At 33.9% G+C, this 27086-nt stretch overlaps 3 protein-coding genes across 6 annotated transcripts in view; 1 reads left to right on the top strand and 2 right to left on the bottom strand.

The window, feature by feature from the left end:
• LOC118277645 (uncharacterized) overlaps positions 1-12569 on the top strand; it is a 152342-nt gene extending 139773 nt beyond the window's left edge. For all 3 annotated transcript variants that reach the window (XM_050699193.1, XM_050699192.1, XM_035596541.2), the window contains exons 4-6: positions 6025-6158; positions 8562-8744; positions 10264-12569. In XM_050699193.1, coding sequence (XP_050555150.1) covers positions 6025-6158; positions 8562-8744; positions 10264-10382 — 436 coding nt within the window. In that variant the 3' untranslated portion in view covers positions 10383-12569. The remainder of the gene's footprint in view (positions 1-6024; positions 6159-8561; positions 8745-10263) is intronic.
• A 2341-nt stretch (positions 12570-14910) lies between these two features.
• LOC118274383 (uncharacterized) lies at positions 14911-17350 on the bottom strand. Of its 2 annotated transcripts, none has more exons than XM_035591853.2 (4): positions 16554-17350; positions 15814-16476; positions 15467-15600; positions 14911-15167 (listed from the first exon to the last, which is right to left on the bottom strand). In XM_035591853.2, exons 1-4 carry the CDS (start codon positions 16619-16621, stop codon positions 15034-15036), a joined length of 999 nt encoding a protein of 332 aa, XP_035447746.2. In that variant the 5' UTR covers positions 16622-17350; the 3' UTR covers positions 14911-15033. The 2 variants fall into 2 exon arrangements, with proteins under 2 accessions (XP_035447746.2, XP_050554697.1); XM_050698740.1 differs by having other exon boundaries at positions 15814-16456; positions 16554-16788.
• A 2881-nt stretch (positions 17351-20231) lies between these two features.
• LOC118275002 (uncharacterized) lies at positions 20232-22367 on the bottom strand. The gene is made up of 4 exons (XM_035592832.2): positions 22199-22367; positions 21560-22112; positions 21090-21223; positions 20232-20410 (listed from the first exon to the last, which is right to left on the bottom strand). Exons 1-4 carry the CDS (start codon positions 22224-22226, stop codon positions 20325-20327), a joined length of 801 nt encoding a protein of 266 aa, XP_035448725.2. The 5' UTR covers positions 22227-22367; the 3' UTR covers positions 20232-20324.
• Positions 22368-27086: the final 4719 nt, after the last annotated feature.

The following is a 27086-nucleotide window of genomic DNA, read 5'->3' as shown; positions in this document are numbered from 1 at the left end:
CTCATTTACTATATCGCTGAGTTGCAATACGAGATTGCTTTGTAGATGAAAACTGCATTCATTTACCTCAATCACCTAATTCTATATCAGCAATAATAGACTATAAATGCTCTCATACTTTTCTTAAATCCAGTGCAGTTTGTTAGAGCTTAGGCTCAGGGTGCTGATATAATTGTGATCTGCGGATCCGCCTCAACTTGTTAGTTTTCAGCAAAATCCCTGCGCCTAACCGAGTCACTAGGGTTCACTAGGGTAACCGCGAAGTTGTGAGTGTAGTCCAGTTGAGGTACTTATTGTAAAATCTTAAAAGTTAAAGTGTAGTTTGTATAGTTAATAAAAATAAACTACTGTGTAACTCGTGTGGTTTTTTTATAACTGCCAAGTCGCGCAGTCAAACAGATCGCTTAAAAAAAATGCCTACGAATGAACATGTGGATGGTTCGTCTAAGGAACATGAAATTGAATAACAAGTTTTCCAAAATATTGTGATTGAATAAAATCTGAACATGAATAGCAAGATGTTGAAAGCAAATGCAATTACTGAAATGTGTAAGGAACTGATGATTAAGATTTTATAACGATTTGCTTACTAGATCAATCTAGTTTATTTAATTTTTTATCGAGACTGGTTTTATAACTTCAAAATGCATGTGTTAGTGTGTAGTCGTAGCTCCGGTTTAGCCGAAGAGTGTGCGATGCGCATCTAACAATGCAGGTACTGGATGGTTGAGTGGATAATCGGTGTAATGCATGTGTTGGTTTGTAGTCGTAGCTCCGGTTTAGCCGAAGAGTGCGCGATGCGCATCCAACAATGTAGTTACTCGATGGTCAAGTGAAAAATCGGTAATGCATGTGTTGGTTTGTAGTCGTAGCTCCGGTGTAGCCGAAGAGTGCGCGATGCGCATCCAACAATGTAGGTACTCGATGGTTAAGTGAACAAAATCGGTAATGCATGTGTTGGTTTGTAGTCGTAGCTCCGGTTTAGCCGAAGAGTGCGCGATGCGCATCCAACAATGTAGTTACTCGATGGTCAAGTGAAAAATCGGTAATGCATGTGTTGGTTTGTAGTCGTAGCTCCGGTGTAGCCGAAGAGTGCGCGATGCGCATCCAACAATGTAGGTACTCGATGGTTAAGTGAACAAAATCGGTAATGCATGTGTTGGTTTGTAGTCGTAGCTCCGGTGTAGCCGAAGAGTGCGCGATGCGCATCCAACAATGTAGTTACTCGATGGTCAAGTGAAAAATCGGTGATGCATGTGTTGGTTTGTAGTCGTAGCTCCGGTGTAGCCGAAGAGTGCGCGATGCGCATCCAACAATGTAGTTACTCGATGGTTAAGTTGTGACTGGCTGTAATGCATGTGTCAGTATGTAGTCGTAGCTCCGGTTTAGCCGAAGAGTGCGCGATGCGCATTTGACAATGTAGTTACAGCTGGTTAAGTGATATCAACATACGGTCGGCCCACTGGTCATGTGGTGCGACACAATTGAGGTTCTCAAACCAGGTCTCCATTATCTTTTGTTATTTCTTACAGTAAAATTGTTGAGAATAAAATAAAATCCAAATTAGAGCAGTTTCTGCTTAACAAAATAATAATGTTAAGTTTGAATTCAAAATCTTGCTGTTTCGGTCAGGTATGACCGAAACAAAAGCCTACTGTGGTGAATGTTTCCACTTGCAGATTGAACACCACGCGAGGACGCGTGATAACGTCAGGATGGCCGTGTCGGAGAACAGTTCGTGAACACACTTAAGACGACCGCTGCCAGCCCCTTTTCCATGAATCACTTCAAAATCAATTGGTTTAGTTTTAAGTTCTCACCAAATTGTAAAGATAGTGTGATCGACACATGTTAAGTACGTAAGACAAAAAACAGTTAAGGGCTGCGACCCTGCAAAGAGTGTGGTTTTTTTAGGGACGCTATAGGACCCAGCCGATACGAGGAAGGGTCAGAGACACATTCCTTCATGGGACACGGTTGCGCGATCACGCTCATCTCTTAAGACAATCCTAATTGTAAACTAGTGTAGTATTAACAACTTTTGTAAAAGCTTACATTACGTTATTGACTGTTATCATTGCGAATACAATATTGTAATAAACATGGACAAACATTGTAGTTCTCATTACTACCGATTATTACCGCGACGACACCCCGACTCCGACATATATAAAAAGTGATGCCAACGCATTCAGTGATTTTCATGAACTTTTATGTTTATTCTATAATCTTTGTTTCCCAAAAGTAAAAGTAAAAGTAAATAACAAAAATAAAAATAACCAAAATTGGATAAGTAAGGGTCTAAAAAAAAGCTGTCTAAATAAACGTACACTAAGATATAAATACTATCAAAATAAAAATACTAGTAATAAAAATAAATATATTAAATATTCTAATATTCTAAAAAAATGTATAATGAATTCAAAAAAAAATGCAAACATTAAATATATAAACAAACATGAAAATAAATGTAGGGCCACATGGGCAGTAATTAAAAACGAAATAAGTGATACTAATTACATAGGAAACATGGATAAAATCATAGTTAACAATAGGATACTAACACAACCCGTGGAAATTGCCACTGCCTTTAACAATCACTACATTAACTTAACTCATGAAACAACACATAAACATATAAAAATATCTACTCTAAGTGCCCCTACAAATTCTATGTTTCTAAAACCTATGTCAGAAAATGAGGTTAGACGAGAAATAATGTTATTAACTAACTCCAGCTCAGTAGGCTACGATGAAATCAATACTAAAATTATTAAAGAATGTGTTAACGAATTAACCGCTATTTTAACGCATTTGATAAATGTCTCATTCGAAACAGGTACTTTTCCTGACGCTCTCAAATACTCAATAGTCAAACCATTGTTTAAAAAAGGGGAAAAGTGTGACATTAATAATTATCGTCCAATTACGTTAATACCTATTTTATCAAAAATTTATGAAAAGTGCATGTATAGAAGATTAATTGACTATTGCGAAAAATTCCATATAATTAGCAAGGAACAGTATGGCTTTCAAAAAAATAAGTCCACCACATTAGCAGTATTCTCCCTTGTAAAGGCTATAGTTACTAATCTCAATAACAACAATTTAACTACTGGACTATTTTTTGATATCTCAAAAGCCTTCGACTTAGTTTCTCATGAACTGCTACTTAAAAAAATAGAATTAGTTGGTATCAGAGGTCCCGCGCTTCAATGGATAGCATCATATCTTAGTAACAGACAACAACGAGTTATCATTGATAAAATAGACGACAATGGAGACATGGTACCTTTTTCATCTGAATACAAGTACAATAAATATGGTGTTCCCCAAGGAAGCGTTCTGGGCCCCATCCTATTCTTGCTGTATATAAATGATATTATTAGTATAACCAAACATCAATGTATATTGTTTGCTGATGATATTACTATCATTGTGGCATCTGAAAAGGTCAATAACTGTATAAATAACCATGAGGCTGAAATAAATAATACTATAGATAAATTGATACAGTGGCTTGACACAAACAACTTAAAAATAAATCTTAATAAATCCGTATATATAAATTTCAATAAATGTAAAAATCCTAATTATAATATTAAACTTAATATAACAAAAATTGAAGAAGTAGCACATACAAAGTTTCTTGGTATAATTATAGATGAAAATTTAAATTGGAAAGAACATGTAGATTATATTTCTAAGAGAATAAATAAATTCGTGTATGCACTTCAACAAGTCAAAAATATAACAAGTCTAAAAACTGCTATTATGACCTATCATGCATACATAGAATCACTGTTACGATACGGGCTTGTAATATGGGGTAACAGCACGGATATGATCAGAGCTTTTATTGCTCAGAAAAAGTGTATCAGGGCAATGTATGGGATGCACCCTGAGGTATCATGTCAACCCATATTTAAAAAACTAAAGTTGTTACCGCTGCCATCCCTATACATATTTGAAATATGCATGTTTGTCAATAAACATAAGGCCTTGTTTAAAACGGCCAATGACATGAATCCGCGGAACCGGCGGGACCCACAAAGACTCGTTCTAAATGATGTTCCTAAGCTTACCAAATACAACAAAAGCTGTTTATGTAATAGTGTTCGTATTTATAATAAGTTACCGAATAGCATAAGAAATTTAAACTCTAGATTATTTAAAATTAAACTATATAACTGGCTAAATACAAATAACTTCTATAGTCTTAAGGAATTTATGGATAAGAAACATTAATGTTAGTATTAAGTTGAAGATTTGCATGCTAAGTACACTTTTAGCAAAACATGTAAGCTCATTTTATATTGTAACACCATTTATACCATGTTTTACGCAAATAAATATATTATTATATTATTATTATTATATTATAAAAAGTTTTGCATTTCGCTGCAGAGAAGTAAATCTGTGAAACTACAACAGATGTTTGTTGAGAGATTGATGGAGAAATATTGTGTTCCAAAGAGTTTTTGTTACAATTTAATTTATTTACTGAGCGGTCTAATAAAAGACCCGACCCGCTAAAGTTTTCTATGAATGAGTTTTATTCGTAGAATTCACGAATTAGGCAACGAGTTGAATTTATTTTTACAGTAGCCTGTTGTAATATTGAATGATTGGAAATAAATTGTAACTTTGAACTCTTTGAAGTGTCGTGTAACAAAAATCTATTCAATAGGTTTTCGTATCGAAATATTTATTTTGGGATCTTTGTATATTTTAGTTTCACTTTATTCGGTACATGAGCTACTGAATATTTATATTATTATAATAGGTATTTATTAATAGCCTGTTGATTTAGCCTTCTTTTGTGTGACCTAGATACTAAGTATAGAATAGAATACAAATTATTTGTAACAGTTTCTCTCTATAATCTCCAATTCATAGTAACTGTACAGTAGAAATTAACGCCAAGTTTAAACATGTATGTACCTAGTTTCAGATAACAGCGGCTATCTTAAGACTTATAGTTATATTAGTCCAGAACTGCATTTTGGAGACTATGAAGCTTTAGATAAGTTCTTTATACTCACTAACTACTTGCAACTGCATTGTACCTGTTATCTGTTCACTACGTGTCTAAAATCCAGTAGATAATATTGCTGCTAAGGTCTTTGAAGATCAAATTCCACACTTAGAGTTATTTTTTGTTTAAATGACTATCATCCACGCATTGTTATAAAAGTACGTTACTTAGTACTTTGATAACTACTTACCATAACCAGAGGTAATAAATACAATGATGTTGTGGTAAGCTTGTACACCTTTCTTTCAAATGTGAGCATCATTAATCATTTTATGCGAAGCAGTGCCAATTATCCTTCGAGTTAAACACTAACAATCATAACATATGAATAGTACCTACAAAGAATGAAAGTACCGCCTCCAAACTATGAAAAAAATAAGCGTCACGAACTTCAGTGTCTCGCGGGTTGAGTAGAAAAGTCCCTCGTGTGCGCCATTCTTTAAGCATTTACGGTTTGAGTCACAAATGCACGGAACTACTTTTGTCTCCGCATGAACGACCAAATGTGCACCACAAGGCGCAGTAAATCATTCCCAGCCACACAACTGGAACAAAGCTCAAATATTAACAAGAATATACCATAAAACACTGCCTCGTTGGTCGAGTGGTCGCAAGTGCGACTGCCGAACATGGGGTCTCGGGTTCGATTCCCGGGTCGGGCAAAGTATTGCTGGGCTTTTTTCGGATTTTCGAAAATTTCTCGGTAATAGCACGGAGTCTGAAAACGGGCTTACCCCTTACTTACTTATTGTATTGGCTTATTACATGGGACTTATAACACAAATGGTGAAAAGTGGGTGCACATTGCATAGCGGCATTACGTGCCGTAATGTGCACCTCTGCCTACCCCTTCGGAGATAAAAGACGTGACGTTGTGTGTGTGTGTGATATACCATAAAACAGTAATTCTACACGTATAAGTACCTCGCAAGTTATATTTTTACCCCGTTTTTCTGCAAGAATGTAAAGAATTCTTCGTTATCCAGGTCAACGAGCGACGGGTGCGCGGAACAGCCTCAGCTGGTGCTCCTATACTTCATGGCACAACTCCTGCTTCGGGAGCTCGCCAAGTGCCACCGCCTTGTACAGCTTGTGCCAATGGATATGACCTCGTATTATGGTATGAGTTATACGACTTTCTATCTTATTCATAGTAATCATTAAGTTTATAATCTTCACAAATAAAATAGTTGATAAGTTAAGTGCGGAAAGTCGGAATAAAAGTTACTGAGTTGTTTTATTGTGCACATAAAATTGAAATCGTCGCGCGGCCGGTCCGGATAGGCTACAAAAATACTCTAAGACACCGCTGAAATATAAATAACCAACAAACACAATGTATCTTCATCTAAGTGTGGTCGAATATACCACACTATTATTTCCCGTGGGTGTCGTAACAGCTGAATAAAGGATTACTCGTGTATTAGAAGAATGGCCGGCAACAGCCGCTTATGTATTAATAACAACATTCGAGGGAACCCAATACATTCGACAATTCTAGATATTACCACTATTCTAGTTATTGCTAGCGAGAAATATCGCTCCAGTGATAACAGCAATTTAGTAGAAGGCATTTGTCACGATGACGATGAAGCTAAGTCTGGGCAATAATTACCAAGCTTGACAGGCCATCTTTTAGTATTATCTTCGAGAAACCTATTTAGATGCCAAAGAAAAGTTTCGTACAGCCTAAGTATTCGGCCATCGCTTAACGACCGAGACAATCATACACAATAGCTTCTCTTACGAAACTGTTAATTAATTATTCACCAAAGTTAGATTATATTTTTCGGTTGATCCGAAAATTTTGTTATACTGCTCAGTGTTCTGGCTGTGTTACCACAAAAAGGATATTAGCATATCAAATGAAAACAAAGTTGAAAATATTTCAGAAACACTGTTGGTATTCCCGAATTATTAATTTATTTGTAACAAAAGTTTTTTCATTCGAGATGATTCAGAAGAAACGAATTCGTAGAGTATATTAGAAACAGGTGTTTATCTTCCCTCGCTTAGAGGGAACTGAGGGTAATGGGATGGCAGACAATAAGTGATTCACCTGTCGATTAGATTGAACGACCCGTTTCGGCACCTCTTAGAGCTTTGGCTAACCGGTATTGGAAAACCCTGTATCGATATTGGTTTTTAATTCTCCACATTATGTCTGTTAACGTTTCCTGCCACACATTTGCTTTGGTTTTCTATTTAATTTATCACGATTAGAGCATTTACGAGGCACTTTAAGCTCTTAATTGAAAACAGCGTTTCTTAAGCGGCGTGCCACACTTTCTACCGCTGCCACTAGATTGAACAACAAAAGTACCATTTTAATAGCGTGCCGCCACGAACAATTAGTGGCAATTAATCACTGCTAAAGACACCAGCCGCAATGTTCGACTTGGTCGAAATTCGTGGGAATAATGTTTCTTATTTTCGCCGATGCGAAGTAACTGTTGTAAGAGTAACGAGATCCAAGATATTTACGGTACAATACCTGTGAACATTAACAATGGCGCGGGCGGTGTAGTGACGGTCTCGATTGTAACTATGTCGGGACTAGTACCTGCAATTGCATTGAAACTCAAGCCAAGCTTCGCAGACGTCAGTATATAAGTTCATAATCTCTCCTTTCAAAACCTATTCAGTTAGAATCCGTAGATAATACGGACTTAGAGAATGACGTTTGGAATTCAATTCCAATTTTGTTGAAGTGCTGAATGAATAAGTTTGAGGAAAATTTTATGAAGATGTTCATCAGTAATTCATGTATTGAGTTATTACAATATACATACATAACCGCGTGGGGTTCCCCGTCTCCCAAGGGGGTAGGCAGAGACAATGCACCGCCAATTGCTACGAATCTTACATACCTCTTTCGCTTCATCAACAGTCATCAGTCTTTTTATGCATGCTCATCGGTTAAGGTACTTTACTTATTACTATTAAAGATATATTCTTAATCCTTTTGGTATATACTGCCTAATGTCTAAGTTCTTGTTAACATAACATTCTGCCCTTACGGTATCTAGGTTGGTATATGTATGAGTTCGATATGTACAATGCACTATTCTGTTAGTTTTCAATCCTAGTATTGGAATACTATTACAAATCCAATCAAATCGTTCGTTTTAGTTCAATATTTGATATTCAAATAACAAATCCAATTTAATATTTAACGGCTGTTACTTTAAGTGGTTATTTTATTAGTAGAATTTTTGTAATGGAATGCCTAAAAATGGTTTAGGTATGTTTGTTTAATCTACACAAAAATTTAATATTTTTTTCTATGTATATTAACTAAAAATCACGGTTTACTCACGTACACTATATTTTTTTCATTTCATTTCGATATTCCAATCAACTTAATGAACCTCTTCTTCTAACATGTTCAAGTAGTCCAATACATTTTATTGCTGCAACAATAACAAAAACTTCAACCAAAACAATACAGCCCATTGCAGTTTCGCGAACTTCGATCTTCAAAACAATAGTTACAAGGTTTAAAATGGATTGTTTTCCGCAGAGAACCGAGCCGGTCCGTCCAATTTCGGCAACGTGATAAGTCAGATCCTGCTGTGCAAGCAGATCACTCCTGACTTCAACCAGGAGGAGCTCTGCAGCATCGTGAAAGACACGCAGGAGATCACCAGAATAGTTAATGATATACAGGAATATTTGCCACAGCATGAAAATCTCAATCATTTAGGTAAGAATTATTCATATTTTTTTATTAAAATTTACAGCCTAACGTATTATTTTCCAACATCAAGAAGACTAGAAAAAGTCCATGTCGACAATTACAAATGTTAAGACTGCCGCACTCAGAGACAATGATTACCTACTTAAAACTATTCTTTAGTAACGATTTTGTATCGAAAATAATTGCGAAGGATTGGGTTAAGTTACTCTGAGAACGGCGGTTTGCCAATTTTCGTACAATAATAAAAGTTGACTACACAAATGTACCTATGTATAAATAGATGGGAAATACTGAATTCACAGAAATAAAACAATAACATTATTTCCACTCAGGGCTATACCAAAAACCCCATAGCCCTTTGCGTATTCTTAATTGCTCTATCAACAAAGCAGTTCAATTAAAGTTAATGATCGAATGTATTAAGCAAAAATAACGAACTACGTAAAAGAAACAAACACAACCACTCGACATACGAGTATTTGTTTAAAATTCATTGCAATATTAATTTGTTATTCCAGTAAAACACTGCTCTCGCGGGTTTAATTTAAAATAATATTCAGATCAAATGTGAAATTACCAGTGCATTACATGGAATGGCGTTCAACCCATTTACTTTGAAACGGTTGTTTTCAATTTCAAACAGAATTGTGTGTAAGCAGACGTGTAGCTTCGCCATTGTTCTATTACACCTCTTAAGACAAAGCTTCACTAATGCTGTGTACTAAACAAAACAAGAACACGTACTCAGCTAAAAGGATTAAGCTTCCCATTCACGAACGACATTTGTCGACCGATTTTTAGTCGATGAAAACATTAGCAGGTGAAGAAAAAGTCACGTTCATTAAGAACTATAAGGTAGAAAAAGTTTGGAGTTGGTAACCGGCCTTACAAGCAACGCAACACCTTTACCGTCTTCCCATTGACATTAAGAACACTCGAGGTACGAGAAAAAGCAAGTACAGGAAAAGCGGTATTTTATCGTTCACCGCACCGCTAAATATCTACTTACGGAATAAAGCTGTTCCCTTAAGCATAATCTATGTAGTTACAGACTATTAACGCCGCGAAAGCCCTTTCCGTGGAAGTTATGCTCACAACTGGGAAATAACACGCCTAGTCATCGTACCGCTAAATGCGAGTTTGTGTTGTGTTTCGCCACGAAAAATAATTTCAGGTTACATTTGTATTCGTCACTCATTATAAGAAATCATGATTAAGGTTTTTGCATAATTGGCACCTGTGACTACTATACTAACATTAAATAATGGACTCCAGTTTGTAGGAGTTCGTAATATGACTAATTTTGTGACAAAAATATATTTTAGTTAATATACCGAATTGTATTACCTCTTTTGGCCCAACTTTACATCAATAAATACTTATACTTAAGTAATTTACACTAGAGTAAAATCTAAAAAGTTTAAGTAATTCCAACACATCAAATGTATTACGTATTGGAATTGAAACTCAAGCGATTTCATATTTCATAGGCAAACAAACGAGTAACTGTAGCCGTCTTTTTCAGAGAGCAACATCGCGTTGAAAGGTGACGACGTAAACGGCCTGTGGAGGAGCAAGCGGAGAGGATCGATGTACAAAGGCATGGGAGTGCTGTGTTGTGTGTCGCGGCCCAACTACCTCTGAGGGTGACAAGTCTCGCCCACGAGGCGGTTCAGCCCTGAACACACGACCATCACCTCCCCGGTCTGCTAAGAAACTGACTCCAGTGCATGACAGTGAGTGACAGTGACGTGCTGTGCAAAATGAATGGGTCCATTACATTGTTTAATTAGTAATCGATTAGCGAACTGACATGACATGTTACGGTGGGTGATTTAAACGTATTCACATATTGTAGTTCAATTATATCTAAGTAATTCAATAGAATAAGTACTGCATACATTCATGCATAGATTTAATATTATTATGAATTGCCTGGAATGGGATCAATTGCGTTTAAGTAGTATGTAATACAAATAATTAGTATTGTTTTGCACCAAAGGTCATTGCATCGATGGCTGTGTTGGTTTGATTTCCATTCGTATTATTAGGTTTAACTTTTTTACCCTGTTACTATCTACGATATTTTATTTAAGTGTTTGTTTTGGAGTAGGTTTACCTCATTTATTATGTAGTTTTCCATCCCTCACTACATTATTTATAGCTAGAAAACTATCTCGTATGCTGTTAGATATTCAAAATAGCCTAATGTTTCAGTAAGTACATACTAGTCGGGTCACAGTTTACCATCTCTTTGTCCTACGAATTTGTGACTTATTTTTCTAGTCTATTTATATTCGAAAAATGTAGAACTAACGTATCTTTTTCACAGTACTTGTAAATAAAATTGGATATAATTTACTGAGATATGGAACCGAAGGATTCTCTCTCATCTACATTTATTTGTATTAATTTGGTACATTTCTAGGTACATAATTATACGATATAATACCAAATATTAGCTGATATTAGATACTTGAAGTATTGTAATAAATAATTTTAATAATGGCCTAGTCATTGTTACATGAATTAATCTTGAATATTCTAGTCAATTATTGTAATACCATGAAATTGCTAAGTTAATTAAATTAGGCATGCTAAACAGAATTAACAAATAAATAATAGATTAGTTATGTAATCTTTATCAATGTCACAATAAGAAAATGGGATTTCTATCAGCTTGCGACTTTTTAAAAAACATAAAATAAAAGTACACAAATAAAAATGAATTACACATGTGAATGTATGAATAGTCATAACTCGAAAACGGCTCGATGGATTCGGCTGTATTTTTTTTGCTGTGTGATTGGATATCGCATTTTAATAAAAACACATAAAAATAAATAACTTTGGGTAAATTTTACCACTCATGACATCAAAATATAACATGAACTAATAAATATAAAGTAATAAACTTTGTACGAAGTTATTTACTATACATAGAGAGGCATAGTAGTTAATATACTCGACATGTCATGAGCATATAAAGGCCACCGCTATCCGCATCACAGAATCCTAACACACTACTTAGAGCTTTGTAGATAATATGAAGTTTCTACATTAACGAATAATCTACAAAAGCATGTTAAAATAATTGTGTACATACATATGTGTTAACCGACTACAAAGCATAGTAAAGAAGTTATGTATTCATCATATTTTGTCTAGCCTACAATCCTCTCGGTTTATTCTTACCACCGTACTCAGAGCTATTTAATGATTACTTAACACAGTCCTTAGTAATTGTTTTCAATACAAAATCGTTACTAAGGAACAGTTTAAGTAATCATTAAATGTCTCTGTGTGCGGTAGTTATACTTACAGACTAAGTTTCCAACTCTACATTAAGAATTTGATAGCTTGTAAAAGTGTATCTCAAATCATAATTATATTAGTCAAATGTTGCCTAAATATATCTATATTTAATACATAGTTATTCAATAAGATGTAAAACAATAAGTACGATATATATTACAAGTGGATATCTGTTATATCTACGTAAGTATAGGAAATATTTATTTGAACGTAGTGCACTGCAAACACAGGTACCTAATGAATAAATAATTTAAGTAATGTAGACGTCACGCAATTAGGTACACGATATCATTAATTTATCAAAGAGCACCAGAACACGTAGGCAAATTGTATTGTTTTATTACTTTTCTATTTCAAATTGTACTTTAATCGTATAGCCTAACGGTTCAATTTGTGTAACACTATTATATTAATCCACTTGCTAAAGTGAAGACTGTGATATACTCGTAATATAAAAATTATTATTATTATAGAAGAAAATAATTATGCATTAGTAAAAACGTAATTGAATTACAAGGCAGTTTTAATTACTTTGTGAACCCAATTTAAAAGCGTTAATTTTGGATGCATAACTCGTTATAAGGCTTAGCATACTCGTAGTGGCGTGGGCGACCATTTTCATGTACATACGGACGTATTAACTAAGCTTAGTGCTGCCATCTAATCCTTTAAACTCTTTGAATGGCGCAAAAGCACATTTTAGCCACAAAAATATGCTTTGCCACTCGTACAAAACTTATTTATGCGGTATTTTTTACAGGGAAATGCCATTGAGGCTTTTCTATCACTTCTTTTGTTTATTTTTTTTGTTTGTTTGTATTTGTTTTATCATAATACAATATGAATGGAACAACGATTTGCAAATCAAGTATTCAAGTAAGTATTTGATACGCCCGCGAAACTAATTTAAACTCAACAATTGTGCATTTGGCTTGGCAAGGCCGTGAGAGCGATGCCTTTGCAAAAGCCAATTTAAATTCGCTTTTCTCTTGGCAAGTCATCAAATTCAAATAAAAAGATTATTAAAATGTATTCTTTGTATCTGTATGTTTGTAAAATAGTTCAAATCAAAACATGAAATAAAAACATTCTAAATAATTTGTTAAAATAATTCAAAATTCAGCTTCACTGACGGACAGATTGACAGACAGACTGACTGACAGACTGAAAGACTGAAAGACTGACAGACTGACAGACTGATAGACTGACATAAAAAAGTACCTATATATGGTTTAATTGGAATAAATCATCTGACTTTGACTTTGACTATTTGTAGTCTGCACCACAGATTATACACAGATATAGATAATGTATTTAACAATTCAACAACATGAATTCACTTTCAACGATTCAACAGGAAAATTTCAACGCGTAATTTAAGAAGAAAATAAATGGCGTTAATTTTAAACAGCTACATTGCTAAGGAATGCTTGGAAATAGCATCTCGTTACCCCTGAATACCTACAGCCTCGTATTGGCCTCGCCAAGATTGACGGGAAATAAACATCTTAACTCACGACCACTTGGTTCCATTGAAAGATTTTTCAAACTGAGAATTGAATGTCACATTCACTTTTTTTGTTCAGTGTTTTTCTCTGATTAGCTAGATAACTTTTTAAAGTGACTAATGTAACTAATAATAGTGACTTCTAAAGCAACAGAGTAATCACATGAATAACCTATACGTGGCCACTGCTGACCAAAGACCTCTTTTCACACAGAGAAGGTTTGAGCATTCATCACCACGCTTGCTCAATGCGGGTTGGCGATTTCAAACTTATAGTTAGAAATTATAACAGAGTAATCTATTGACATAAAATACAATTGTGTATTTATATGTTGTGTTGCGTAACACGCTACATGATAACGTTGCACTCTGCCTCATAACATTGTTGGTACATTTATTTTATTCAAAGCACTGTTGCAGACTAACATATGGAAATGGTACGTTACACGTGTTCTGCAACAAGTCCGCAACATTCCGAATCTGTCCTCCAGCGAATCCAAATCTTCCTCGTTTATATATTATTCCACGTTTCCATACCCGACCTGCATCGTATATTTTCGGAAACATTCGCCGAAATTGCGGTAAGTTCATTAAATTTTATTTGAACAATTCCATCCATTGTTTTGATTAAAAAATGTTTATATTAAACATACGCGTCGGAATTGAAATTGGTAGTTGCATTCGAATATTTTGATTACGTAAAACTACTATTATGTCCAGTACCTACACTATGACGTATGGTTTATATGTTTGTATTTTTGTACTTCCTCATTCCTAGAAAAATATTTGTTCAACTAATTTGTTAGATTACTTAAAGTAGTTATCGTCACGTCACCTATAATTTTCTTCTTTTGACTGCACGGTTGGTGCGGTGGCTGGGCAACTGGCTGCCGCGCAACGGGTAGCGGGTTCGATTCCCGCACGGAGCAACTCTTTGTGTGATCCACAAATTGTTATTCCGGGTCTGGGTGTCATGTGCATGTGAACTTGTATGTTTGTAAACGCACCCACGACACAGGAGAAAATCCTAATGTGGGGCAACGTTTTTAAAAAGAGCAAAGAGCAAGAGCAATCTTCTATAATATAAAAAGTAACAAATAAATATTAATTTAATTAAATCGATTATTTATAAATATACATTTTTCATGTCAGAATTTCTATTTTTGTACCATCCCTGCGCATACAGTATGTATAAAAAATATGTTCGGATTTTCGCCCGCATCGACAATTTCTAATTCAATATGCGTGTTTTATTTATAGAATTCCTATCAACCAACATCGCTCAATTTTTCATCCACGAGTGATTTTATTTACAAATAGATTTTAGTCACTAAAAAAATAATACCTATATTCTACAGGCTATATTACTTTATTTTCTACAAAAACAGATGAGCTGCAATAGAAATTAGTTCATATAATATACGGTACATAAAAATATGTTTTATTTAATTCGTTATAGAACTAAATGTTGATTTATTCTTCTCTCTCGTAAATGTCTCCTCTATGTTTAATGTAAGGTATCGCAGTACGTCCGGCTGCAACGCCGCCATTTCGAATTGACCTTTTCTGATTATATTCCTCAGCCATAGAATCCCGTCGAGCATGCCCTGCAACGAAGAAAAATACTTCAGAAATATCTCTAAGAGCAACACATGGTTTCGTTCCCATCTAATAAAAATCGTTGATAATTTATAACCACATTTGCATCATAGATCAAAGTGACAGTAGGTACATTTTATTCAAATGAGTATGTATTTTTTTTGCTTACAAAGAATTTATTAATTCTGACTGACATGTGAAAAGAGGCAACTTGTATATGTGAACACGCAATGTGTAGGATTGTGAAGTATTTTATAGTTTTTAAAGTACAATAGTTCCACCAGCTGTTGACTGTAGTCGTACTTACTTTCTTTAGATTGGCTGTATCTTCTTTGCACACGGTCCTCATTTACATCAAATCTTTCGTATTGAAATGGTTTCCTTTTAGCTTTCTGACCGTTTTCTGATGTTGCTGATGATACGGATAGTATCTTCGAAACTCTATGTAAATAATAATGTATACAATTACGATTAATTAAATTATCATTCAGCCTGCATGTAAAGCGGACCACTTTTGAAGCAGAATAGCAAATTGAGTTCAAAAGAAAGAAAGCAAGAAGAAAGTAACAAATATCGGAATGCAATTTTTGTACATTAAGCTATTATCAAGTATAGACTATGACTGTATTTACTTCTTCAAGTACCACTACTTACAGATCATTTATCGAATTTTTATTCTTCCTCTTTCGAACTGCTTCTGGATTGAAAACTACAACAATTTTTGAATAATCTTCTAAACGAGTGGGTTTCTTATTTTTATGCTTTCTTTTAAGTTTGTCCCCTTTCAAAGTAAATGCTTCACGGTCAGGTTGGATTCTATTTAATATGTAGTCTTTACTTTTTGCTTTGATTTCTTCTTCTTTCAACCCTCTAGAAAGCAGTTGCTCAATAACAAGGTTTTGTAAAACATCTCCCTCAAGATTTTCTCGATTATCATTACGACTTTCATAAGTGTTCAGATCACGATTGGCTTTTTCCTTTCGATTAATACGTTTCTTATTATTCCTAGTTTTACTTTTCTTCTGATTGGCCACTGATTCTATCAAATCAATTATTCTTTGTTTTCTCAGTCTTTCGTTGTGATTATCAAACTTATTACTATCAGCCCTATCATCCAAATAGTCAACTATTTCATCAAACAAACCATCGGAATCCGAGTCAGATTTTTGTTTATGTGGTCGTTTGGCATCCCCTGCAAGATTTTCTTGCTTAAGAAGTTCTAAAATGTTATTTATATCTAAGACTTGTAATGGCGCGCTTTCCACTATTTTTAATCGTCCAATTACTGCTATCAGAGCTGTAAAAATGTAATCACATCTAGAAAAACAGTTTGGATATGAAACACTATGTCAATTAGTTAATCAATATTACATTCCAACATATGTAACACTTACCTAGAAAAAGTATCATGAGGCTCGACATTATCAGCGGTGCTCAGTCGAAACCTCAGGAAAAAATACATTTGAATTGTTATCAAACATGTGGTTGTGGACTATATATAAATTTACACGGCAATTTCCAATTTTCATTACCTCTTATCGCGTTCGGAATCACATATTTATGAAATCCGTAGCACTTTGGTAGGAGCACGCGATCGACATAATCCTCAATGTTACCCCTGAATAGTTATTGATAATAATCTAAACGCTTTACTGAATCCATAAAGCATTAAGAAGATTTATTCGTGAGAGCGGGCCACGTTCTGTTGTCTTGGTATTCGGTGAGTCCGGTGCTGAAATGCTCTCGTACACTTAAATTAGTTTCTTTCATTTCACGGAACTGTCTGCATTGCAGACATTTTATTTTAAATAAGAAAACTATATTGTTCACTCGAGAACAGTACTAAATAAAAGTTATGTGCCTGAGTGAGTTGGTAGGAATTAAAATTCAAGAGAAGATTGCCGAGCATGCATCTAAAATGGTCGAGTCAAGCTATGAAATGTGTTTTACTTTTCATTTCTTTTAGGATTACAAAAGAATGAGAACGTGAGGAATAATTTATACTCCTAGGAGTATCGTGTATTGTCAGTCGTAAATGTAACGTTATAAGATTTAGAGGGATCGTATTTTGACGTACGAGTACTTTGTTAAAGTTTCGTATGTAAAGTAAAACAAGGGAAAGGAGCGAAGCGTGGCGCCTTGCGTGTTTGTATAATGGGTTTTAGGTAATTTGACCTAACGGGCCTTTGGCATGGAAAACTTGGTTGAAATTAATTATACATTCTAATATTACGTATACGTCTTGGTGTAAAAGTATGACGAATATATTATTATCATTTTGCCTGTATCAATTCAAGAAACTTAAACCAAATAATGTATACGAACAATACATTAAACCTTCATACCTATTATAACTTGAGGATTTTTAAAATTTTATTTCCTGAGCTTGGGTTAGTAGGCGCAAGTTTGTAACAAACGTCCTAATTTTTGGGATGAGTCCCTAATTTTTTCCCGACCACGCAATATTTACGGCCCTTTTTCAAGCCAGATACTGTGATAATATTGTATTTCAAATACTTCCTTTGTTAAAGCCCAATTAAGTTCAATCCCGGAGTTCACTAACCTTTTGCACTAAATTATAAAGAAGGAAACACTGTCCTATAAAGTATCCCTTCCTAAAGTTATAATAAGAAACTTTAAACATTAAAAAAAATGTTCTAAATTGATCTTCTATCGGCTTTTACAATTAAGATCTTCAATTTGTCTTCTTTAGAATCTTCTGGATGTGTGTACTAAGTACTACCTATCTTGATAAAGTACTAACTTTAACCTGATCATATTATAGCCCAAGATCTAGTGTGCTGGTAAGAAAAGAACGATCGATTTAACCTTATTAATTAGCATTACTATAATAATCAGACTTCTGCTACAATTTAACTGGCAACAAAAATCTGTCGAAGTCAAATCCTCCGCTAACGCCGGTCACTTTTGCCCCCATGGCATTTAATGTGTTAACACTTACATTTCAAAAAAACAATTAGTCTTTTTTCAGTGTTTTTATGCGACGTACTAATATGAAATGAAACAAAGCGTAACCTTTCAAGCTTCAATTAAAATCTTGTGAAAAATAAATAACATTGAAACAATTTCGGAAACACAATATTCTGTATTTATTAATAACCGAAAGGTACGCTTCTACTATACGTTGTTTTTTACACGCTTCATAGATCGAATTCATTGAAGTTTTAAACTATATGTTTAAAACTTGAAATAATTAGAAACTGATATGTCCACATTGGTGTACAAGATTAAAATGTCAATTGAATTGAAATATTATACCTTATTATAAAACTACTCTACCACTACAATTATCAAAAGTGAGTGGTTCAAATTGTAAGTGATTCATAGTAAGTTTCCAGATTTCCAATGAAGGAGCATCAGCATGGACTGGGTATTAAGAAATCGGCTATGAAACAACGTTCATGGTAAGGATTTTATTTTAATTGTGAATATAATTAACAAGCTAATCGTAGTTCGATGAAGCTCGATTACTTAATGAGAACAAAGCACTACTACTGATACCATCTACACACAAGTATAGCACATTTTTTTCAGCTTTCAACTCTATTATATAATAATCAATTGCTGTTCGTTAGTCTTGCCAAAACTCGAGAACTTTTGGCCTTGAATTATTTGTGGAAGTCCAGGCAAGGTTTAAAAGGTAAGAAAAAAATGTTTGAGGCGGTACGAAGTTTGCTGGGTCAGCTAGTTAGAATATATAGTTCCTAATATTTATCAGCCTCGTGATAAACGGCAATAAAACATAAAAGAAAAGAACAAAACAAACTATTCGAAACTACAGATTTGATGTGGGTGTTATGTGGGAAACTGGCCACCATTGGCTAACTTTGTGGCAAAGTAAACAGGTGCATAACAAATGAATATCGCCCATATTTCACCCCGCGAGCCACAATGGTTTCAACGATAGAACCGAAAAGCCACGGAAAAGTTACGCGGTAGGAAATCCAGTTACAAAATAAACGGGTTCGCTTTAAACAAAGTCATTATAGAGGATTGCTTGCCAACTACGTAACTAACTACTACGTAAAGGCTACGTGAACGTATTTAATAATGTAACATTTACTTTTCTTCTGTTTCTAGGATTAATCTTTGGGCTCAGAGATAGATACTGCATTTATCAAGAAACAGTAAGATAATAATAAAAGCTACAAATATCACATAGTCCTCTAATATTAATAGTTTTTTTAATCTTTCCTGTATCTGCTTAATTTGTTTTTTTTTCACGTTGCGCCACACTAGAATTTTCTCATGTGTCTTGGATGCGTTTACAAACATACATATTACACACAAACCCGAAACAGCAATAATTTATGGATCACACAAAGAGTTGCTCCGTGCGGGAATCGCCCAATTGCTCAGCCACCACAACCACGCAGGTAATTGTCTAACCTACAGCAATAGCAACACAATGTCTGGTCCAGTTTCATATAGCAAAAAATACGTCAAATTATACATCAGTTAAACTAAAATAAACTTAACAAGACATTGTGAAACAGGTCCTTAATGTAAGGCATGAAGTTATATTATGTTTATGTCTTTCCGTTCCCAAAATGACAGCAACAAAATAATACTTAATCGCAACTTCAAATTGAGTTTCGTTCGAGTATTAAATGTTAAGACAGTTTTGACAAGTTCACCAAGGGCTACCTTAATTAGTTTATGAGTACGATTAAGAGTAATTATTTTCAAATTCATTTTAAGAATGTATAACTAATTATATGATGCTATGCAAGAATTCTCTTTGCTAATTTATGTAGTAATTAATATTACCAATACGGCAGTATTAGTAATAAATCTTTAATAAACCATTTTTCTTTCTTTCTAATTACTTTAATATCATAATTTCATACCCGATAATTTGTACACAAAACATAATGTTTAATCAAGTTAAGTTTTAACCAAGAATAATCCTTTTTGCACTTTCGTAGCGTATAATATACTCAGCAATTGAAATTGGCGCGTAGCCTCTTCTTAGATCAAGATTGTTTTCCACGAATCTTTCATAGGACTTCTCAAAAATCTGATATGTATGATAAATTAAATTACGCAAGCTTTATTTCAGTGGAACAATTTATTACGTAATATATTTACTTGCCAATTGCAACTAAAAGTGATTCATCATCCTGTTCATAGATGGCTCTGTTCTATTCGGACGGGCCGGCGGTACGAGCAGGGTAATAACCAATGTTTCGTCTCAATTGCCTGTTTTGATTATACCTTCGAGCACGGTCTGAGAAAGAAAGCATTAATCTTTGATTAATTGAAACAAATCAGCCGGTATAATCACACATAACGTCATATTATTTTCTACCCTATAGTATGAGGTGTGTACATAATATCTGATCATCTTACTAATATTATAATTGCAAATGTTTGTGTGTATGTTTGTTACTCAATCACGTCTAAATTGCGGAAGATTTGGAACAGGTATAGCTTATGGTCTGAATAATACATGAATTTGATCCGACGGGACCACGGACAAAGCCGCTGGCAGAAGTTAGTAAGTTATAAGTTTAATAAATTACTCGTATATTACACATAAAAATTGATACAGAATAAATGCATTCAAAACAACTTTATCCCATTTGGTTTTTACAACAGGAACCTTTTAATTTAGCCATGTTCTCAAAAGAAACGTAAGTTAATAAACCTACAACGTAAATTAGACCCGATGTTCGATAAATACATCATACTGTTTTGATCAAAATATACTGTTTTGATCAATTAGATAAATCTCTTCAAAGTCAAAATTATTTATTTCAAATAGACTAGTAAGCGTTTTGAACGTCAGAGTAATAGGGCTGATGTTCGATAAATACATCAAAATATACTGTTTTTATAATGATTTTTGAGTGAAGTAGATAAATGTACAGGTATTTTTATTCAATCGTAACTAATGTCATACTCACTGGCCATGGCTTGCCTGAATCTTCTTTGGGGCATATCTTCTTTGACAAGAAAACCTTTATAGCGACGAGGCTTTCGTTGCCTTTGATTATCTTTTTTTGACGTCAAAGAAGACAAAGAGAGTATTTTCGAAATCCTGAATATAAATAGAAAACACGTGATTTTTATTTTGGGATAAATCTAAATCTTAATAATATATCTTATCTTTTAATAAGGTATGATACTATGCAGGTATGATAATATGAACAAACAATAGTACTGACAAATTTTCGAAAAAACGAAAGACTAATAATACTAAACTAACTAACTAATACTTTTCTCGACACGGAAATCGAACCCGAGCCCCACTCGACCAACCATCGATACGATAAACTATATACATACTTTCAAAGCACTATGTTATTGAGCAACAAGTATTAACTACAGCAATGGAATAACATCATATATCTCGGGTATAAACATAATAACTTACAGTTCATTAAAAGCATTCTTATTCTTACTCCTATCAACAGCTTGTGGATTCAAAACCACATATATTTTCGAATAATCTTCTAATCCAGTGACGACATTGTCATTTCTATCAACTTCATTGACAGACACAGTCGGTACCAAGCGATTGGGTTTGATCCTAGGTTTCGTTTTAATTTCTTTATTCATGTCTTGAGATAGTAACTTCGCTAATATTTGCGTTTGTACAGTATTATCAAACGCGTCACCAAGTTTATCATTTTGACTTAACTGATTTCTATCAGATTTTTCTATACGATTATTATCTTGAACCTTATTACTATTTTCTTTAGCAACTTTTTCTATTAAATCAATTATTCTTTCTTTTTCTAACATTTCATCGCGATTGTTAGCTTTGTCTATTTCAGTGAAATAGTCGTCTGTGTTGTCATCAGAATCAGTAGTCGAATCAGAAGACTGTTTAAGCTGTTGTAGAAAGTTTAAAACTGTATTTAAGTCTGCGGCTTTATTATTAGCACTTTCTACAGTGTTTAATGATCCAATAATCGATAGTGTAACTGCGAAACAAAATAATATTACAGTTAAATCAATTTAAACGAATAATTGAGTGAATACTAATTAACACACGCAATAACATACTTACCTATAAATAATATTCCGAGGCTCGACATTATAAGCAGTGCTTGGCCGAAAACCTCAAGAAAAATGCAATTGAACTGTTATCAAACATGTGAACTACATAAAATACGTCAATTTTATATTTTCAATAATTCTTCTTATCGCTCTGAGGTTTAAGTATACAGGTTTATAAAATCCATAGCACTTCGATGTATGCATCTCTCTTGAACAGTTATTGATATTGTCTTAATGCTTTCTTTAATTCAAAAAGCGTTTTTAAATAATAAATCCAACCATGTTTTGTCTGCTTAATGTATTAAGGTGAGTCTTGACATTACGGTTTTGAAGAGGCTCGTATAAACTTAAATTAGTTTCTTTCATTTCATAGCATTGTGTTCGTTGACATGAAGTCCTATTACATACAAGATAACATTTTATATATGTCGAGTAAAGCTCAGATATATGATAAAGGTGACTTTCTTGTGTGAGTTTTGAATTAATTTCAAGGGAAAATTACTCAGAAAATATCATTATCATGAGCCTGTAGCTGTCATACTGCTAGCCAAAGCCGTAACCACGATGGCTCATTGCGGATCTGCGATTTTAGACATCAACTGGATGGGAATACCGAAATACAAAATTGCCTTGGACAAAATGTTCTGTTCAAAAAGATGCACGCACAAACCATTAGAACATTGAGGTTTGTACAATAGTATGCAAACGAATTGACCGAGTATCTGATGGTAAGCAATCGGCACCAGCCATGGACATGGACTACCTGAGATTTAGATATTTCATAGCGAAATTGAAATATTTAACCTGACATCATTGTCGCCAAAGGTACGTTTATGTTATTGTCGTAAAAATTTCGTCTGTAACATAAAAACAAAGGAGACAGTTCGTAAATATTTTTATTGCAGAACTAATGATTACATTTACTGCTAAACAATTTCATGATCTACTACAGTACAGTCGTAGTTACGGGTTTTTTCATGCTACAATAGGTTTATTTGTCTTGAATTATAGGTAGCTACGTCCAAGCCAGATCTCGTTTTTCTTTTTAGCAATTTCTGTTTGATATATATGTATCCTGACGTTACTTCATCTTTCACAGTAATTTAAAAAAGAGAACTTAAAGATAAAATTAATAATACAATGCTTTTTAAAATTGATTTCACACTCAAATTACATGAACCGATTTACAAAAATCTTCAATATTAACGTTAGTTATAAGAATTTTCCAGGAAATAGGTACACTATAGCAGTCGTTAGTAATGGCCATAAAAGTCAAAGAAATTACTGATAAATGACCCCTTTTTATAAGGTTGATAACGAAAGTATACTCCTACTTTATTTGTTAACAAAAATACTGTTGTCTGTAACTAAATATAGCTGTTGTAATGCAACACCTACTCATCTTTAGAGAGGACAAATAATTAAATGAAACATGGTATTCTTTTTATAAAGGAATTGAATTCCCAAAAAAAACGTTAGAAAGATGTCTTTTAATGTATTTTGTTTTATGAGGTTTTGTTCGATACTTTGAGTCTTATAGCAGTGGTATACAAAATTACTGCCGCACTCATAGACATTTGATGATTACTTAAACTATTTCTTACTTAATTTATTCCTCCGAAGTTCAGTAATCATTAAATGAGAGAGTATAAATCAAGTATGGCGGTTAGAGTTATTTACATAGTTATTTATGACTGCTATATACTTTCTGATTAATTTAACATGCTATCCAGTTAATCCAGTGGGAGGTACAGTAAGATGGAAAGTACCCTATTGTGATAATTTGGTTCCGCATTATTATTGTGATGATTCAGCATCTGAAACGCACGCACAGATCTGATACCCATGGATCTGTGCGTGCGTGATCCTTATGCGTAATATTTTTTATTTTAGTTTAAAATCTTTGAACACAATAATATAATCTTTTGTTTTAACCAAGTCACCTTCAAAGTATAATACGTTTTCGTGATTACACGATCTAAGTCTACTTAAGGGTGTATTAAACAGTGGCTCTCAAATCTCAGGATCAAACTATTACAGGCTCTTTTTACATTATAAACGTGATCCATTATTATAGGGCTTTTAGCAGTGACAGCTAAAAGGCCTTCAATACATAAAATATTATAAACCATTTGTAATACACTCGACTTTATATAGAAAAAAGGTATTGAAGTTAGATGGTTGGAAAATTAATAGTAACTTATTACTGAAAATTTTCGATAATCATCTAGGATTTTCTCCTGTGTCGTGGTTGCGTTTACAAATATACAAGTTCACATACACATGACACTCAGACCCGAAACAACAATTTGTGGATCACACAAAGAGTTATTTCGTGCAGGAATCGAACCCGCTACACGTTGCAGCCGGTCACCCAGCCACCGCACCAACCGTGCAGTCAATCTATAATAGGTATCTATCTATTGTTCATACAGTACCCTTAGTAGGAGTTTGCTTAAAAGGCAGCTCGAATAAACCAACCAATGAAAGCGCCAAGCGCGTTCTAGTTTCAATTACTTTAAACGTAAAGAAAACTCATAGTAAGGATACAGAATTTTTTAAGTTCTGACGGCAAGTTCTAATAATCTTTTGAAATGAAATATCCGACAGTATATACCTACTCACAAAAAAATTGGAAAATAAAATAACATTATCACAAGTCATGTCCACTGTCATTATTATTGTAATACATCAAAATGTGTTAATCTATCGTCGATCTATGATTTCAAATAATTCAACAATAGAAGTTATGATAGTCAACCCTAATGGGTACAAAAAACCAGTATAAACTGACGTTGAATGTACCGAAAGATCATACAAAGCGAGACCATGATAAACTGGTTTTGTATAGGTTGATGTGTAGCTGTACACCAAATGGTTTAATAGTGGTTCACACTTATTGTATTTTGGGACCATTAGGTAACTGTCAAGGATTTTACCATTAGTAAAAGTGTATTATTTATTTATTTATTTAATGGAAGACATGGAACAATTTTCTAAAATGATACATTACGTGTTTGATTTGTCTAATAATTTTATTTAGGATGTACTTTTTTCTATTAATCAAATTAAGCTATTAGTTGTCATTACTAAAATACAGTTCCTTACGCTACTTTATCTAAATACAGGATTGCAAAAATGTTGTTCATATGTTGAGACATAGGCATACACCATACATGACTATTAAATGACAGCACAGATACAACAACACAAGTCAGCGGTTTGTCAACACAAAGATTTCCAGATACCTATAGAAAAATAAACTTACCTACCCATACGTAGGTATGTAGCAGGCAAAAAGCAATTGGTTGAATTTTCCATTAGATTCGCGTCACAAGCTGCACTACCGGTTGCAGCGGACCACGACTGACGAAGTGACCAGCCAACCACGATGCCAACGAGAAACCACCGATTCTATTAGGTATCTTGTGATGTACGTTCCAATTTTAAATATTGAATTGTTATTTTGTTCCTCCAATGAAGATATTACAAATAGAGAAACATTTCCAATTTTGAATTTCATTTTTTTCACAACTGTTTTGAGAGAGAGAAAAAGAATTCCTGGTAATTTTCTTTTTCTTCCAATCAATTTAATCAGTGGCTAGCCAAAAAATTCGATGCTGGTTTACCTACTATTTTTTAACAGAATTTTTACGGTACTTATTTACTCCAATTTTTCAATCAATTAACAAAACTGTGTAAAAGCTGAAATAAATAAATACTCGATTAAACACGTAAATCCGCAACGGATATGTCTATTTACAGTAATCGGATGATTTAACTAAAATCTAAATAAAAAAGGATGAATCAATTTCGACCAACGGAAATTCCGTAACACGCACGATTACATAGGTACATAAAGGGATATAAAAAAGTTAAAATTTCTGATGTAAGCTAAATTTTATTAGCGAATATTAACTTGAGAATTAACCACCAGTCAGAGTCATTTAATGATTACTAAACTACTTAGTCCTTAGCAATTGTTTTCGATACAAAATCGTTAATAAGGAATAGTTTAAGTTAACCATTTAATGTCTTTGATTACGACAGTCAATGTTCTACGAATAATTAAGAAAACAGATACATAAACCAAACAGATAGAATACATTATGTATCGAAAGGTCCTATACGTATTTTCCCTTTCGATATACGGAACCCACAGAACTGAAGCAATAATCCCATAAATCCGATGTATTTATGTAACAAATGTTTCCAAACGATTACGATTAGATACGTCCAAGTCGATTACGTTTAATTCTGCCATCATTTGGTCTCCATACTGAGTGATTGATTGAAAGCAATCTAATGTATGTTGTATGTCTGTACAATACTAATGTTTATGGTTCATTTTGTACTTTTTAATTCAGTAATTCCTCACTGGTATAGCGTGAATTAACAAGCGGAAATGGCAGTATTCCGGTCAATTCTATTGAGCTAGGTGGTATGCCGTATCCAGCAGTATTAGATCATGTTATATTTTAAGACAACTACTCTGAAACAGTGAAGCCTCTCCCATTAGACCAACAGCAACCTCTCCCATTAGATCTATAATTGTTGATGATTAAAGTACTACTAGCACTCCTACTTAGATTTTTATTAATACACTGTACATGTACACGTCTCGTATACATGTTCCCTAAAGACTAAAAAGTCAGCTCATATCACAATCCTGTAGAACGAAGCATAACATAACCCTGTAAGTAGGGCAAAGCTATTTCCATTTAGCACTAATAACTAATATCGCAATACTCTCCAACGAAATTATAAACGCCAATAACGGAAGCGACACAATTTTAATAAAACGCGTAAAGTAATGGCTTCGCAACGTAATTATCGCCTGCTAAAGCACGAAATACATCCACGTCCTTATTGAGTTCCATTTTGTGAAGCATGGCCCC

Source organism: Spodoptera frugiperda, chromosome 15 (assembly GCF_023101765.2).
Source record: "Spodoptera frugiperda isolate SF20-4 chromosome 15, AGI-APGP_CSIRO_Sfru_2.0, whole genome shotgun sequence".
In the NCBI taxonomy this organism is placed as follows: Eukaryota; Metazoa; Arthropoda; class Insecta; order Lepidoptera; family Noctuidae; genus Spodoptera; species Spodoptera frugiperda.
This window is presented reverse-complemented; position numbering and strand designations above follow the sequence as displayed.

Bases quoted from the DNA above. Each gene is read 5' to 3' on its own strand.
- LOC118274383 (XM_035591853.2), bottom strand. From the start codon at position 16,621: ATGTATTTTTTCCTGAGGTTTCGACTGAGCACCGCTGATAATGTCGAG. The intron at 16,477-16,553 runs GTAAGTGTTACA...CTGTTTTTCTAG, and splicing joins CCTCATGATACTTTTTCTAG to ATGTGATTACATTTTTACAG. The intron at 15,601-15,813 runs GTAAGTAGTGGT...TTATTTACATAG, and splicing joins AAAAATTCGATAAATGATCT to AGTTTCGAAGATACTATCCG.
- LOC118275002 (XM_035592832.2), bottom strand. From the start codon at position 22,226: ATGTCGAGCCTCGGAATATTATTTATAG. The intron at 22,113-22,198 runs GTAAGTATGTTA...TTTGTTTCGCAG, and splicing joins CCTCGGAATATTATTTATAG to TTACACTATCGATTATTGGA. The intron at 21,224-21,559 runs GTAAGTTATTAT...ATTTATATTCAG, and splicing joins AAGAATGCTTTTAATGAACT to GATTTCGAAAATACTCTCTT.